Genomic DNA, 16,152 nt, shown 5'->3' with positions numbered 1-16,152 from the left:
AGATTACATATGACCCAGGCGTGTTCATGCCAGGTTTTTGTGAGATTTACCCTAATACTGTGGATAACTAGCAACAAGCCTGGGCATAAATGTTTTGTCTGGAGACACCTTGTGTTTTTAAATGCAGTTGTAGTTTTCTGTAGCAGCTTTACTAGTTATCCCTAAAACCTTAATGAATTGTGTCATCAGTTGCTTTAGAGATGGGTCTTTTCTCTAGCCACAGGTTTTATAAGTTAACTACAGATATAGTGAAAAGCCAATTCTACATGCGATACGCTCATAGAAACAGGGCTACATGTGAGCGGAACCACAACATACAGTTTCCTTCTGATTTTCAAGACGCCTCATTTAGTTTTGATTCAGTAATTCATTGTTTTGGTTCTCCAGAGCTCTCTGAGGGCTAATGATGAAGTGTGTGATGAGGAGCTGGTGTGTGCGGTCTGTGTGCGTAAGTGTGTGGAGTGAATGGCCCGGTCCAGTTCTCAACCACAGTCAGCCGCTGCAAGCCTATCAAAGAGCCGCCCACGTTTCGCCCGCTCTGTTCCCAGCGCTTTGAGAGGGGTGTGATTGCTTTTCCTTAAAGGCAACTTAAGCGCCAGTGAAACATTACCCACGAATGGTCTCTCACGTGGAAAGCTGCGTGCATGAAGCTCAGTGTCCGGCTTTAGCACTGAAAAATATAAGCAGTGTCTTTCTCCAATTGGGATCCAGCAAGTGTACACATCCTAAACAGGGAAAATATGCCCAAAACCTCATCTTGGTTTGTATTCATTTTGACTGCATCCAATTCTGATTTGGTTTTGAGATTCAGTTTTAGGACTGACTCTCAAGTAATGAAAATTGTTTGTTTGTTGAGACAGTTTAGTCAATATCAGTACATTCAAACAGTTTTCATAGTAATTCCTAGTTCTTTCATGAAACTCTAGATGGCGCAGACTGGTGGGTCTTAATGTAACTGATGATGATTGGTTCATGTTGCATTAGCAGCCAATGAGCTTGCTGCTTTACATTTAAATGGCTGGTAAGCATCCACTTGAGCATTTTGAAGCGTGAGTTCATCTGAAACCCTCCACCTTCCCCAGCTCCACCTGTATAGATCTGCTATGGGTTATTTTATATGCTATTTATGCAGCAGTAGGTGTTAAATACCCATCATATGCAATCTCTAAAATCTGATTTACAGATGGATATGGTTTACAACAGGATTGTAAAAATGTTAGATTTCATGTGGCTTTTTGGTGTTTAGATTGCAAACAGCTAAAAATCATTGTTTTTTTTACTGCCTCTCTGAACAAAGATATGATCTTATATTGTTTTAAGGTGCTTACTGCTTGTGGGAATTTAGTTGGAGTAGATGTGGTGAGGTTCTGTTCTTTTTGTCTTTTCTCTGTGCTTTAATCACACAAAGCTTTCCCAACTCTTTCATCTCTCATCTTTATATAGGAGGCCCATCAAAAGCATCTTTAATGCATATTTAATGTCCTGCACTTACCTTATACAGGCTCCATTAGCAGAGGGCTCTTGTGATGAGCGCTTGTGAAGTCAAACACAGCACTTTGTCTTCTTCTCAAGTGCTTACACAATGTTTTCTCAGCAGCTCTTGACCAGAGTTACAGTGACCACCGCACATTTCATTAAAACTTAAATCACATTCATATTGCTTTAATGGCATAGTACAAAATGCTTTTGTAGCATTTTATATAAATTTTATTTAAAAAAGCAGCTATTACTCCAGTCTTCAGTTACGTGATCCTTCAGAAATTGTTTTAATATGCTGCTTTGCTGCTGAAAAATTATTTCTTATTATCAGTGTTGAAAACGGGTGAAAACTGTTTATTTATTTATTTATTTATTTATTTATTTATAGAACATTTTCACACTGCCATTCAAAAGTTGGGGATCATTAAGATTTTTAATGTTTTTTTTTTTTTTTTTTTTTTTTTATAGAAAAAAACTGTATAAACAGTTATTTTGTGAAATACTATTGCAATTTAAAATAACAGTTTTCTATTTTAATATACTTTAAAATATAATTTATCCCTATGAAGCAACGCTGAATTTTCAGCATTGTTACTCCAGTCTATTTTGAATAAATGCTGTTCTTTTAAATTTTTTATTCATCAAAAAATCAAAGAAAAGGTATCACAGGTTCAACACTGATAATAAATCAACATATTAGAATGATTTCTGAAGGATCATGTGACACTGAAGACTGAATAGATTGCTGAAAATTCAGCACTGTGTCACAGAAATAAATTATATTTTAAAGTATATTAAAATAGGAAAACAATAATAGAAATCTCAATAATATTTCAAAATATTATTTTTTAAAATGTTTATATAATATATATTTTATAAATTATATAAATTATATTTATATCATATATAATTTAATAATGTATTTTTTTAATCAAATATAAACAGCCTTGATGAGCATAAGAGACATTAAAAAACATAAAAAATCTTACTGATCCCAAACTTTTGAACTTTTGACACACACACACACACACACACACACACACACACACACACACACACACACACACACACACACACACACACACACACACACACACACACACACAGAATACTGGAGTAATGGCTATAATAAATTATATAATATATAGTATATTGTACTTTCTTCTGCACTGGAAGCTCCTGTTGTCAAGTCAAATTCCTTGTGTGTGTGTAAACAAACTTGGTAATAAAGCTCTTCTGATTCTGAAAATAAAAAAATGTTGTTTTAAATTGTAGTTATCACAGTATTACTGTTTTTATTGCATTTTTGGTCAAATAAATGCAGCCATCATGAGCGCAAGACTTTATCTTAGTGAGGAAACACTAAAAGCAGCATAAAAATTTGATCTAGTAATTTCTTTTTTTTTTTTTTTCATAAGCAATCTAAGGCCTGTTTTCAGGTTTGATGTACTGTCTTTCACGTGCTAAAGCAATCACTGGTGAGCTCTAATGGTTTACAAAACTTAAATTCTTCAAACATTGCCATCATTTGGGAAAAACAGCATGTAAATGCAGATGAGATCAGATGAATTGAACAGCTGTGATCTAAACCACATTGGTTCGCAAAGGTATGATTCAGTTGTGGGAGTGTTTTTGCAGCAGGTGTTAAAGCGATGATCACATTGTATGTTTTGATTCATGGCAGTGGGTGTTTGTCATTACATGGATATCAGTCGTGTCACATTGTCATGATTTCTGTTTGCTGACTGCTGGTCTGTTTCTGACTGACTTACACAAACATATACAGTACATTCAAGTTTGTACAGTCCTTCCGTGAATGTTTTTTTTTTTCTTTCCTCTTGGTTTAATCACATTCCATGTCCTTGAAAGCTTTAGATTATCAATCACAGAGCGACAGCCAGAACTATTGATCTTTTTTTTTTTTTTTTTTTTTTTTTTTTTTTTTTTTTTTTTTTTTACATTAAGCACATATGTTTAGATAAAAGATATAGAGAAACCATTAATGTTGACTATTAATGAACAGCTCGAACAAAGAATAACCCCTTCCCCATGATAGTGATTTAACATGTTCATTACACATTTTTCAAGGGACTCAAGGGGCATTTCTGAAACATTTCCTGCCCTTTAATTAGTCAAAGTAAACCGTCCATGTTTCGCTACTTGAATCATCCAAAAAGGATCCACTTTTTCCGCCCACCGTGAAACATAAACCATACTGTTTTACTGTCTTTTTTTTTATAAATTATTTTTTTATAAACAATGGGCCACTCAAGTCTTCTTTTCTCTATTTTTTTTTTTACTGAGACGATATTAACCATTTATTACATTATTACTGTATTTTATTTTATTTAATTATTTAAAGCAAAAAGCCACTCAAGCCTCTTTATTTCTTTTCATTTCATTTTATTTTAAGCAAAAAGCCACTCAAGTTTTCTTATCTGTTTGTTTTTACTGAAACTACACTGACTATTTAATTTTAATTTTATTTTATTTATTTTAAGTAAAAATCCAGTCAAGTCTTCTAATCTTTTTTTATTTTTTACTGAAACTACATTGACTATTTGTGTTTTGTTTTGTTTTGTTTAATTTAATTTAATTTAATTTAATTTAATTTAATTTAATTTTAATTTAATTTAATTTAATTTAATTTTTTTGTTTTGTTTTATTAATATATATATATATATATATATATATATATATATATATATATATATATATATCTATATATATATATATATATATATATATAATATATAATATTTTAATCAAGCCACTCTTTGTAATGTTCTATGCCTAAAAGCAATTATGTACAATACCGTTAATGCATCAACCATTGACTGACCAAACGTCCACATCTGTGAAGTAATGTGAAATCAGATAGGCCTACTGTTTTGCCTACTGACTATTGGGAAACACTATAAAAACACACACCCACACATGCCCCCCCCACCACACACACACAGCTACAGTGCTTGTAAATCTTAATAAGGTAAGACTTCTCAAACAATGTTAAATATAATATGCCAGTTTTCCATTCTGGTAAAAACTAGTACCATGAAATCATAGTGTTCAGGCCAAAACCGGTAAGGGTGTTCTAGGCACAACATGAAACTGTGGTAAAACTGTGGTAAAATCACTGTAACTGCATTAGAGTAGATTATTGCTGTTATGAAACAATAGTAAGTGGAAACACAAAGCAGCTGACTAGGTTTTGGAACAGAGCTGCAGTGTTTATGGATGCACGTTATTGACTTTGGGCCAGCGTGAGCCCTGAATGAGTGTGTGTTTGAGAGGTGATCTGTTCCAAAACCTACTGAGCTGCCCAGTTGTACACTGCCTACATAGACTGCTGCCTTTTAAGACCTCATCGTAACTGTAGGAACCTCATAAGTCACCGATTTAAAAAGCTCTATATAGGCAACTGCTTTCTACAATCTACATTAGAAAGTTGTACAGTTGATTTTGTTAGAATTTAACCTTTGCATGTTGCAAAGATAACATAGCGGGATAACAAGTACATCTCAGGATTTCAACATCACACTTTTTTTTATATATATATTTTAAAAGTTCATGTTTTACCAATATGTTTGGTATTGACAGAATCATCTAATTTTTAAAAATACATTTTTCATTATATTGAATTTTCTAAATATTATTTTCCTTTTTAATGAATTATAATCTAATATTAAACAATTATTTTTTTTAATTATATTGAAACATTTCTTTGGTATTGAATGAATTGTAAACTATTTAAAAAATCTTTTTGGGGCATTAAATTATTTATTAATAAAAAAAAAAACATTTCTTAAAAGTAAATGTTTTAATTATATATTTTTTTGTTCTTATTAGTATTGAATTAATGTAAGTTATTTATAATTAAATTTCTCTATTTATAACCATTTATAATGTAAGAATTTAGCCAAAAGAAGGCATCTTTCTGTCAGAACAATCTTTGTGTCATTGGAATGATGCCTTTGTAGGTTTTGGAGCAGAGCCAGGGAGTTAGTGAAGGATAACAAGCCTATCCGACAGAAAAAGCCCCGGTGATGTCACTCTAGTAGACACCAGACACAGCTGGGCGAGGATAAATTCACGCCCACCTCACTAGGAGTGTTGTACATCCAACAAGAAGGAAAGAGCATGTCATCTTCAGCAGCAGAGCTCAATCGGAGTTAAAACAGGAGGTGGAGAAAGAGGAGAGAACATTCTGATTCAAAACTACTCCCACAGCTCACTAGTGTTGAGCTGCTGGAGCTCGATAGCAAGAAAACACTTTCAAAACTTTGTTTCTTCATGGACACTTATAGAGCTGTGCACTAAGGCAGGTAGGAACATCTTCTTGTGCCTCTTTTTTTTTTTGCTTTGAAAGATATCTAAAGCACTTTAGCATGTGTGCTATTTTTATTGGTGATGATTAGGGATGAACACAATCTGGGTGTGATATCACCCGTGTCTGCAAACAGGTGATAAAAAGCGCGCCAAAATAGAAGACGATTGCTTTTTCAAGAAAGAGGCGTGTCTGATTCCACATCGAGATGGCAGATTTTAATGACAGCGACAGCTCCTCTGATGTCAGTATATTAAGTCATGAGGTGTTTTTAAGGTGCAAATAAAACATGAGATCTGGTCGGCTCATCTGAGATGAACATTCTCATGTCACGGATGAAGTTTTAACCTGCAGAGAGGTTTATACGAGGTGCCGCTCTCCTCCGTGGTGCGGGGTGGGTGTTATTTTGGAGTACTAGAATGCTGGGAGATGTTTGAAACAGCTGAGGGATTGTTAGGGGAAACTGGAGGGAAAGAAAAAGGGAAGAATGGGGGAGAAAAGCTAATTTTTTCCACACTGTGATGCAAAAGGAAAATTCTGGCCCTAGGCCTGGTCTCACAGAGGAGAAACAAACATAGTCCTCTCAGTTTTGACATTAGGTCATATCGTTAGAAAACATCTGAATTCACTCCTGCAAAGTTTGGTTTATGCAGATTTAGGAATGTCAAAAAGCAAGTAATGACCAGAGCTGCATTTATTTGACAAATATACAGTAATATTGTGAATAAATATCAGTTTTCTATGTGAATATACTTTAAAATTGAATTTATTCCTGTGATTCAAAGCTGAATTTTTACTCAAAGCTGTCATTACTCCAGTCGTCAGTGTTACAGAAATCGTTCTAATAGGCTGAACTTGGTAGTGTTTCTTCTGGTCAATGCACCAATTTATATTTGATGTGCTGCAACGGACATCAAGGTCGGCAGCATTTGACAGACTTTAGCTTGTGTACTCTCGTGTTTAACCTCTAGTCTAAGCAGCAGGTCACATAGCTGCATGTGACACTGGGTCAAAGGTGATCATTGAATTTGTTGCAAGTAGACATCTACAACTTAAAGGTCAACAGGTCTCTTGAGGTAACCCGGGATGTCTATTTTTAAGGATCTTAAGGGAGCTGTTAGTCTCAAATCACCAACAGTATATTCGCAGACCATATGATGCTCACTGGTCACTGATTGAAAAGCATAGGATGTCATAGTTTAGCAGGTTTGTAGCATCGTATTTTGGAAAATATTTTTGAGGTGCTTAGTACCAAGTCAACTAGATATTCACTGTGCATTGCACTTGGATTTCTGTTATGTCTGTGAAATAGTGCAGATTTTTTTAATAGAAAGTAACATGGAAATTTTTTAACTTGGGAATTCGTTGAAATATCAGCAATACATTTTCTTAGTAAGAACCTCTTATTGAACACTTTGTATTCAAGGCTTGAAATGTGAAATTAAACTAAAATGTTAACCCAGTTAATTTTTCTCAAGAAGTTTCTATATCTCATTCTATATTAAAATTAATTTATTTTATTTGAGATGGTACAGTACGATTTATTAATACTTAAGCACCTTATTTACTTGATATAATTTTTATAATTGTACAAAATTATACTTTTAAAAGCACTTTTAGCAAAAATGGAAAAAGCATTTCATAGAATGACCCATCTATAAATACTACCTTTTAGAGGATAGAAATTCTGATTACGAAATGTATACAGATTACCACTGGCCAGTCATTGGCCAATAATGCTGCAGCATTATATGAATGAGTTTTATTTTTTATTTTTATTTTTTTCCTGCTGTATTTATTGTGGTACCACCTATTTCAGATAAACAACTCCAACTGGCACTTAAAAATAAAACAAACACATCCGAACAAGATAATCAATGTTTTCTGGATTACTAGATAGTCACAGGCAGGTGAGTTCGATCAAGGTTGAAGCGAAACACTGCAAGAAAGTGGACCTTGAGGGCCAGAGTTGAGAACCCCTGCTTTATGTCACAAGTCCAACTGTTCATGACTAGGGTGCCACAATCTCCCGTCTTCAGTGCTATAGCGTGTCAAAAAACAGCACAGCAGAGCCCAGAGCATTGTGCCCACTTTTCCCAGCTGTATTATCAGATTTGCGGCTCGACAGATCCTGCATTAAGACACCATGGGAAACTCAGCGTGAGTGTTTCAGGCTGGCTCAATCTGAATGAATGACATTTTGTCACAGTCTGTGGTTTTGAGGCAGTCTCATTCTCCCAAGCACACTGAACAGAGCACGGCTCATTTTTTCTGGGATTGCAATGCATTGTTGATATCAAAAAGCCAATGCAGAGTGAACTGTCAAACAGTGGCTTAGTGGTTTTGGAAAGCCAGAGAACAGTTGCAGTCTGTTATTAAAATGCATGACCACAGGGAAACAAGACACTGATTGTTAAGTGCCAAAGATACATTGACACACAGCCACCCTAAAATAGGTGTGTTATGTGTTTGTGTAAGTGTCCGAACCTGTGTGTGTTAATATGTGAGTATAGGAAATGATGCTACAGTTCCAAGGAGACAGGAAATGCCTCCAATCGTGTATGTGATGATTTTTCCACTGGTGAGTCACTGGCTTGGACTGGGAGCGTGGTGCCTCTCATGAGAGGCGCAAACTGACTCATGCCGTTCGTTGCATGTGTGAGTACACGTGCATGTTTCAGAAAGAGAAATCCGCCTGACTTTCAAAAAGTTTGACAAACTCTCCATAAGTGTTTGTGTACTTAAAAACAATCAGAAGTATCTCTGTAGTCCATTATAACAAGGGGGTAGCATCATTTTCTCCAATAAAGAATCATTTTTGTTGCCATTAAAGAGATAAAAAAGTAATCATTTACTCACCTTCATGTCGTTCCAAACCTGTACCTTGTGTTTTTGTTCATACAATAGAAGTAAATGGGGTCCAAAACAACATTTTGGGTGGAGTATCCTTTTAAATGAAACCCTTTACATGAAAAATTTTAGTTCTCCTCATGCTTTATATGGGTCTTGATTGGGAGAGTAAATGTTCAAATTGTAAGTGTTCTTGAATACGTTTTTTAAACTATAATAGTGTTTAATATCCAGTTATGTTGGGATTTAGAATAGATTCTGTCATTTATTTTGTTACCATTGCAGTGAAGAGTGTAGCTTTTGCTTGGTTGGATACATTAATAATGTGCTTAATTATTGTAGCATGACCTAAGGCCTAATAATATAATAGAGTGATGTGACATAAATGTGAACAATATGAAGTTGTTTATTGCTTTTATGTGTATATATGAAATAGCTAAATGTATTAACACATTCCATTTTTATTTTTTCTTCTACAGACGTTATTCACACACAAGGTCCATTGGATGGTAGTCTCTACGCTAAGGTTAGGAAGAAAGAGTCTCTCGACGGAGGGGTCACAACCAATGGTCTCCCAGCCACTGTCGATCACACTTTACCTGCTGTAGAACACACTCTTCCACCAGTCGACCACGCCTTGTCTGTAAGCAGTGATTCGGGCAACTCCACTGCTTCCATCAAAACCGACCGCACGGATGAAGCCAGCCATCAGCCGGCCTTGGTGAGTCAGCCGTCCTCCCAGCCCCTCAGCCCAGAGGAAAAACAGGAGCTGGACCAGTTGCTCAGTGGTTTGGAAGCGCCAATGCATCGCACAGGTTACCAAAGTAGCTCTGGCAGCGGAGGCGGTGGAGTCCTACACCTCGTCCCCGCCCAGGTTCATGTCAATGGACACAACAACATAGACCGTGAGACAGATATCCTTGATGATGACCTGCCCAACAGCCAGGAAGGGAACAGTGTGGACAGTCTTGGAACCCTCTCCTCTTTCGAGGGCAGAGCAACTCCAGCAGATCTATACTACCAGTCAGAGACGGTTATTAATGGACTAGATGCACCCTACTTGGAGAAGAGTGTCCATGAGAAAATGGCAGAGCCGAAAGTCCACAGCTCCTCATCTGTCCAAGAGCACTTAGGATCCTCTAGTGGCTACGCCAACCAGAATGGCAACATCTACCGATCTCAATCATTAGGGGCAACTCCGACCATGGAGCAGAAATACATGCCCAAAGCTCCCACACGCACGACCAGCAGTAGGGATGCAGTGCAGAGGGGACTGAATGTGTGGCAACAGTATGGTGTTCCTGAGGTCCCAGTCACAGATGGGGTCACCTTCAACCCTGTGCTACAATCCCACAGCCTTCCGGAGTTTCCTCACATGGCATCTCAGAAAGAAATTGAGCAGTCCATCGAAGCCCTCAACATACTGATGCTGGACCTTGACCCAGCACTTACTCAAGTCCCCAAGTCCCATAGTGCCCCAACTGGAGAAGGTGGAGTGGTCACCACCCAACCATCTTTCTCTCAAACCCAAGCACGGCCATCCTACCAAGCAGATGCAGCCATTCATGACCGAGGTGGGGCCTCTTTAGGGGGATACCCTTTGACCTTTCAACAGGTAACCGCAGAGCCTCCACAACCCTCCATGAACCAACAGAGACCAGCCATATCCCAACATGCTGCATTCCCTTCTGAGTCAGAAGGTCAGGCTCCTATGTCCCAGTCCACAGTGCCTTCCTCCAACTTCGGAGTTCTCCAGTTGAAACCCCTCAACATTTACCCTTCAAGCACCACGTCCCAGTCCCCTGAGCCACAGGAGAGCCAGCGTAGCTATTCTGCCTCCTCATCCCCTTTGCCTAAAGAGTCTGAACCGGAAGATGACAACTACAAATTGGATGGTCTTGTAGCTCACCGTGTAGCTGGTAAGATCACTTTCATAATTCTCAGTTTACTTGCTCAAAGGCACAATAGTAATGGTACATTAGTCAATCATTGGGCGACAACCAGCCAAGACATTTAACCTTTAGGCTACATCACTCCTGCATATTTTTATGTATACAGAATGCGAATTAAAAAAAGCTATTAAGGGAAATGTAGTAAAGGAAAACATCTCCATGCTTGTCTTGAGTGCCTGAGTTAAGCTTGTCTTGAGAGCTTCCCTTTTACATTCAAGGCGGTGCCATTTTTGGTGGAGTTTCTTTGTTGGCGTTGACATGAGCACTGTGAGATCACAAAGAAAGCTTTGTCCAAAGTGCTTCTGGCTTGAGCCTAAATATCAGACCACATTACTTTTTTGTGCCAAGCCAAAACCCAACATTTGTACATTACGTCTGGAGAAGTGCCCAAACAACTGAGGGCTGTTTTACAGCAGTGCACGTTTTTCTGTGAACATTATCTGTTCAGCTTGAAAGTTAGAAAGATTTCCCTGGAAGCCAAGGTCTTCTTCTTGTCAATGTTTTTAGAATAATGGCAGCACGTGAGAGTTGTTTGTTGACCGAGTCTTGTTTTGTTGCAGGCTAAATTCAACATGACTTGTTTAGGTTTTTCCAATGTTGAGTTTCAATTACAGATGTTATTACTAAGTCTATCACATACTGCTGATGAATCTTAGAACCCAAAATGTCATAAACACTATACATATAGACTTCCATATAATCCTTGCTATGTATCTGCCAAAAACATAAATGTAAAACATACTGTTACTTGAATTAGGGCTCATGGATTGGCTCTGGGCTCACTTTTGCCCCCTAGTGGTTGTACAGTACAGGTTTTACAGTTAATGTGCATTTTTTTATCTTTAATATCTTACAAAATTAATGTTTAAAAAGCATCAAACAGGTAATAAGGTTGCAAACTGATAGGAAGTGCTGATGAGCCAGAAGAGCTGTGTTAGCTAAACCAACCACATCTCAAGAACCTCAGGAAACCAACGTTAAACCTGAGAGGAAACAACTTAGATAAGGCTCTCATGGACAAACCTAGTCAGCTAAGTTTTTGTTTTATTGCAGACCAACACTTAGTAGTGTTGTTGACTCAGCTTAGATAAGTGCTCCTGCAATGAGAAGGACAGCATGAGGAGGAAGCTGCTGTCTTTCTTTGAAACCTTCCCTGGAGTCCTTGCTCTTGACACAAGCTCTTGCAACACTGATTGAAGAGCTCTCTGTATCTAGTTCTAGGATTTGGTTATCAGACCCATCACTATCTAGAATTAGGGGAACACTTTGTCTACATTTAACATTCACAGCGTTCCGCCACAGATAGTGTGTGTTTATCTTTCCGCCTGAAGTTAAGGCAAATACATGCTATATGTTAGGACTGGGCAATGTATCGAAAATTTACAACAATTATAATTTTTTTTTTATCTATATGAAACCAGCCTTACTATATCACTCATCTTTGAAGATTTTTTTGCCATTATCAGTATGCTAGCATGTGCTAATGTTTTCTCCCCCCACTTTCTCAATTCTCATGTTTATCCTGTCTGTGGAACACCCATCTCATCATTACCTTCGCCTTCCCTTTCTCCTCTTCACCTTCTTCCTTTACGTCCTGCCACGGTCCATCATTCCTCCTCCTCTTCCTCCTCCTCCTCCTCCTCCCGATGGTACGCAGAATACACTGCTCGTATCCAAGGCATAAGTGACAAGCGGAATGCTCCTGAGCTCGGCCACCGCCGCCGCTCTTTCTCCTTCAGTGGTTGGTCTCTCTGATGCTCTTTGCCGCCCGCTGACATGAACTCATAACACCTGTGCATGTTGTGTGGTTGTGTGCTATTTCTCTGTTCCCTCTTGCTTTTGCCCCCTATCTTTCCCTGCTCTTTTTTTCTTTTGTCAGTTAGTGTACTAGCTTTCATAAAGCTGCCTGTTATTTTTTAAATGGTAATTAATTCAATTCCATTCTATTATATTCTATTCTATTCTTATTAATATTGTACATGTAATTGTTATTATAAAATAGATGTCACTAAATTCTAATTGTATAAAAAATAAAAATAAAAAAAATAATGTAAAATCTAAATTAAAAAGAGTATAAACTTAAGTAAATGTGAAAGCCTAGTTCACCCAAAAATTAAAGTTGTCATCATTTACTCATTTTATGTTGTTCCAAACCTATATGACTTTCTTCTGTGGAACACAGGAAGATGTTTTGAAAGACAATAAGGTACAATTTTGTTTTGGACCCCATTTATTTGTGTAGTATTGACGAAAAAAGTTAAAACAATCATAAAAAAAATCTTCTTTTGTGATCCACAAATCAAGAAAGGCATACAGGTTTGGAACGACATAAGGGTGTGTAAGTGTGACAGTTTTAATTTTAGTTTAATTTTAGGTTAGTTCGTTTTAATTTCAAAGGAGTAAACTGTGGCTGGTACATTCACACGGGCAGTCGCCGTTGACACCTGCCGGAGGGCGTGTCTGAAGCTTGGCGCTGATGCGACCATTATAGTGACAACAGCCAATCACATTATTTTTCTGTTATTGCATGAATGCAGTTGGCTAGCATCTGCGCTAGGGTATTTGCATCAGGCGATCTGATTGGCTGACGCCTGCGTTAGCGCTTGAAAAGTTTTCAACTTCTGCCACAAGCAATGCCAGTGATGCAATGCAGCGGACCCACAAAATGCTTGACATCACTCTATTCAAAGCAAACAAGAGGCGTTGACGCCGATGCGCTGTGTGAATGTACTGTAATGGCAATTAGGAAGAAAAAAGTTTCCCATTTCCTGTTTCTTTCACTATTTGCTCTGTTTTATTTCTCTCCTTTAGCTCACTAATTTTACATTCTTCCTTAACCACTAACCTGTGCTGGAATTTCACCTTGTTTGGGTGAAATAATAGTTAACAAGACTATTACTTCAGTTTGCTCCTTTGTGCTGGGTGACCTCTACAAACAAACTGCATTTGTATTATGTGACGAGTTAAAGTTACACAGTTGCAGGACAAAAGCCAGTCTGTCTGGATCAACGAGCCCAAGTCACAAGATCCAGTCTACCAGACCTGGGGAACAATACCAAGGCGAGCAGACACTGGCTTCATTCAAGGACTCTCCTTTACTTCTGTTTTAGCATTTAGATGAAGGACAAAGGGTAATAAATCCTCCCTGAGTCTGGAGACCATTATACAATCCTTATCTGCCACAGGGGAGTAAACGTCTCGTACACCGACTGTCTTCAGTCCCGTTCGAGGGCCCATGCAGGCCGTGTTCAGTAGCCAGGCACCAGGATGAATGTTTGTCTTGGACCTCTCCTGAGTCTGATCCAAACCAATACAGATAGAACAATAGCATAAACGAGACTATGGAGAGAGAAAGAGCAATATATCCTGCTCTTTTAGAAGAGATATCGTATTCACCTCATGCTGGATTCTTGATGTTTAGAAAGGAGAAAGCTATGCCAGAAAAAGAATAAACTTTTCTCTCATGTGTCTTAACTCACAATATATTTGTAATGATTTTGCTGGAGATATAAAATGGAGCAGCATTGTAAAAGCTTAGATGATTTTAATGTGATTTTAATCTGCCAATTAAGACTCTTAGAGAGTAATTAGAGTAATTTTGCAGTCCTTTGTGTCTTGTGACAATGAAACCATTAAGACATACGTTTCAGTAGAGTTACTAATTTAAATTTTAGTTGCAAAAAATGATTACAGCTGCTAAGTTTTAATCATTTACATGAATAATTTCAAACTTCATAAAGATAATTTGATTCAATGAATCAGAGCAGTGTTATTTATAAACCTTTTATAGTATTCATTAACATTTTAAATTTTACTAACTGCTTTTAGTTTTAGTAATTTTAGTACTTCAATTTAAAATTATTTAAAAAAATCAACATAAGTTGATTTTTAAACACATTTTTCAGCCTTTTTTTAAATTTTCAGCTTTATTTGAATTAGCAAAAACAAATTTTAATAGTTTTATTTTTAGATAAAAATGACAACATTGTAGGTCAGTCAGTTTATACAGTATCTCTGTAATCACTCAAAAAGTACTCTCTGCATAGCGTTTTTCTTTTATTAAAATGTTTTAGTAGAAATATTTGTAGGAACATATTGCTGCTTATATGTGTGCATGTTAATGAATATTATTATAAATCATTCTTCCTTTTCTTAATTTAGTGAATAAAGAGTGTGAAAACTGAAGCTTTATTTTAACTAGAATTTTAGTGTATTTTACATCTTACATTAAGCATTTTGAATCTAATCTGTTTGTTTCGAATCTGTTTGTTTGGTTCAAATGATGGTTTCTCTGATTGAATCACCTCAATTACAGCAACTTGAATATATTAGGACAGTGTGATCTCTAAGGTAACAACACAGTTTGCCATGCACAGCTGTAGATCTGGCGCACTACATCTGTTTTGCATGTTTCCTCTCCTGACCTTGTCTGAAATGACACTGGGGGATATAGACCATATGATATTCCAGCACATCCAAGCACTGGATTCATCGCTTCCCAGACCAGTCAGTTTTGGAATCCGAATGTTTGACATTGTCTTAGAAACCGCATGAGTCTAATCCAGGAATGTGAATAGATTGCAGATGAAGTGTGAGAGCACTCCATCTGCAAGAATCTCCCTTTGTGACATCACTACCCTATTGTTCTGAACCACTCGTTTTGCGGGCAGCACTCCAGAAGTGGTTTAAATGCACCCTGGATGTCGTGCTAACGTCACGTTTAAGAGCAAGGGTGGCCACTTGTTCAGAAGTGGAAGTGGTCATTCTCTCTGAAGTTGTTTCCCAGCGCACGTGAGGTTCTGATGGTCTGAGCTGTGGTCCGACCGCACGTATCAATCGTAGGCTGCGCTCGGGGAGCTAGTAAATATTTTGCTCAGCCTGTTGCCCGGTATCCATGATATTCCACTCACTCCCACCAAAATGTTTTAATGCTTTGCTCGCTCTCAAACTGAGTCCAATTGAATGAGCTTTAATCTGTGTGTGGCTGCACATGCTTTCACAGAACCTGTAAAAGCTCTTTTTCCTTATCTGTAAGTTGACAGTGATAGCACACACCATAATACATTGCACACATTTAAAGTCTCTAATTCTGTGGGAAAGTTTTTTTGCTTAGAAAAGTTCTAGCCTGTATTTTCGGTATCATTCATGTTATTGTAATTTCATGTTATTTATTTCTATTGCTATTTTTGACTCCCTATTAGATAAATTAGATAAAAATGCACAATTGTTGGGTAAAACCAATTAGATTTTAATAAGATTGAACTATTATGGTTATTATGATTTTCCGTCACTGAATAGATGAATGAATCAATTATAATAGTGATTTTTGTTAACTTTATTGAGGTGCATTCCATCTGCTTTCAGTTACCAAACTCCTTTAGTTATCCATTTCTGTTCTCTGTTTTTCCCCTCCCTACTAGAGAAGACTTACACAAATCCAGTTTTATTTACACCGTAGAGACTCTTGGTATCAAACAGAACATGATGAAATAGGCTTCGGAGTCCCTTTGAGGCTGTTCCAGAGCTTTATCCTGAAGTACACAT

General features: G+C 37.2%; 1 protein-coding gene across 13 annotated transcripts in view; it reads left to right on the top strand.

Moving 5' to 3' along the window:
• LOC109094865 (tensin-1-like) overlaps nt 1–16,152 on the top strand; it is a 228,682-nt gene that overhangs the window by 192,495 nt on the left and 20,035 nt on the right. For 12 of the 13 annotated variants that reach the window (XM_042731811.1, XM_042731806.1, XM_042731812.1 and 9 more), the window contains 2 exons: nt 9,136–10,575; nt 12,266–12,349. In XM_042731811.1, coding sequence (XP_042587745.1) covers nt 9,136–10,575; nt 12,266–12,349 — 1,524 coding nt within the window. The remainder of the gene's footprint in view (nt 1–9,135; nt 10,576–12,265; nt 12,350–16,152) is intronic. The other variant, XM_042731813.1, reaches the window with a different exon arrangement.

The sequence above is a fragment of the Cyprinus carpio genome, chromosome B9, assembly GCF_018340385.1.
Source record: "Cyprinus carpio isolate SPL01 chromosome B9, ASM1834038v1, whole genome shotgun sequence".
Classification (NCBI taxonomy): Eukaryota; Metazoa; Chordata; class Actinopteri; order Cypriniformes; family Cyprinidae; genus Cyprinus; species Cyprinus carpio.
This window is presented reverse-complemented; position numbering and strand designations above follow the sequence as displayed.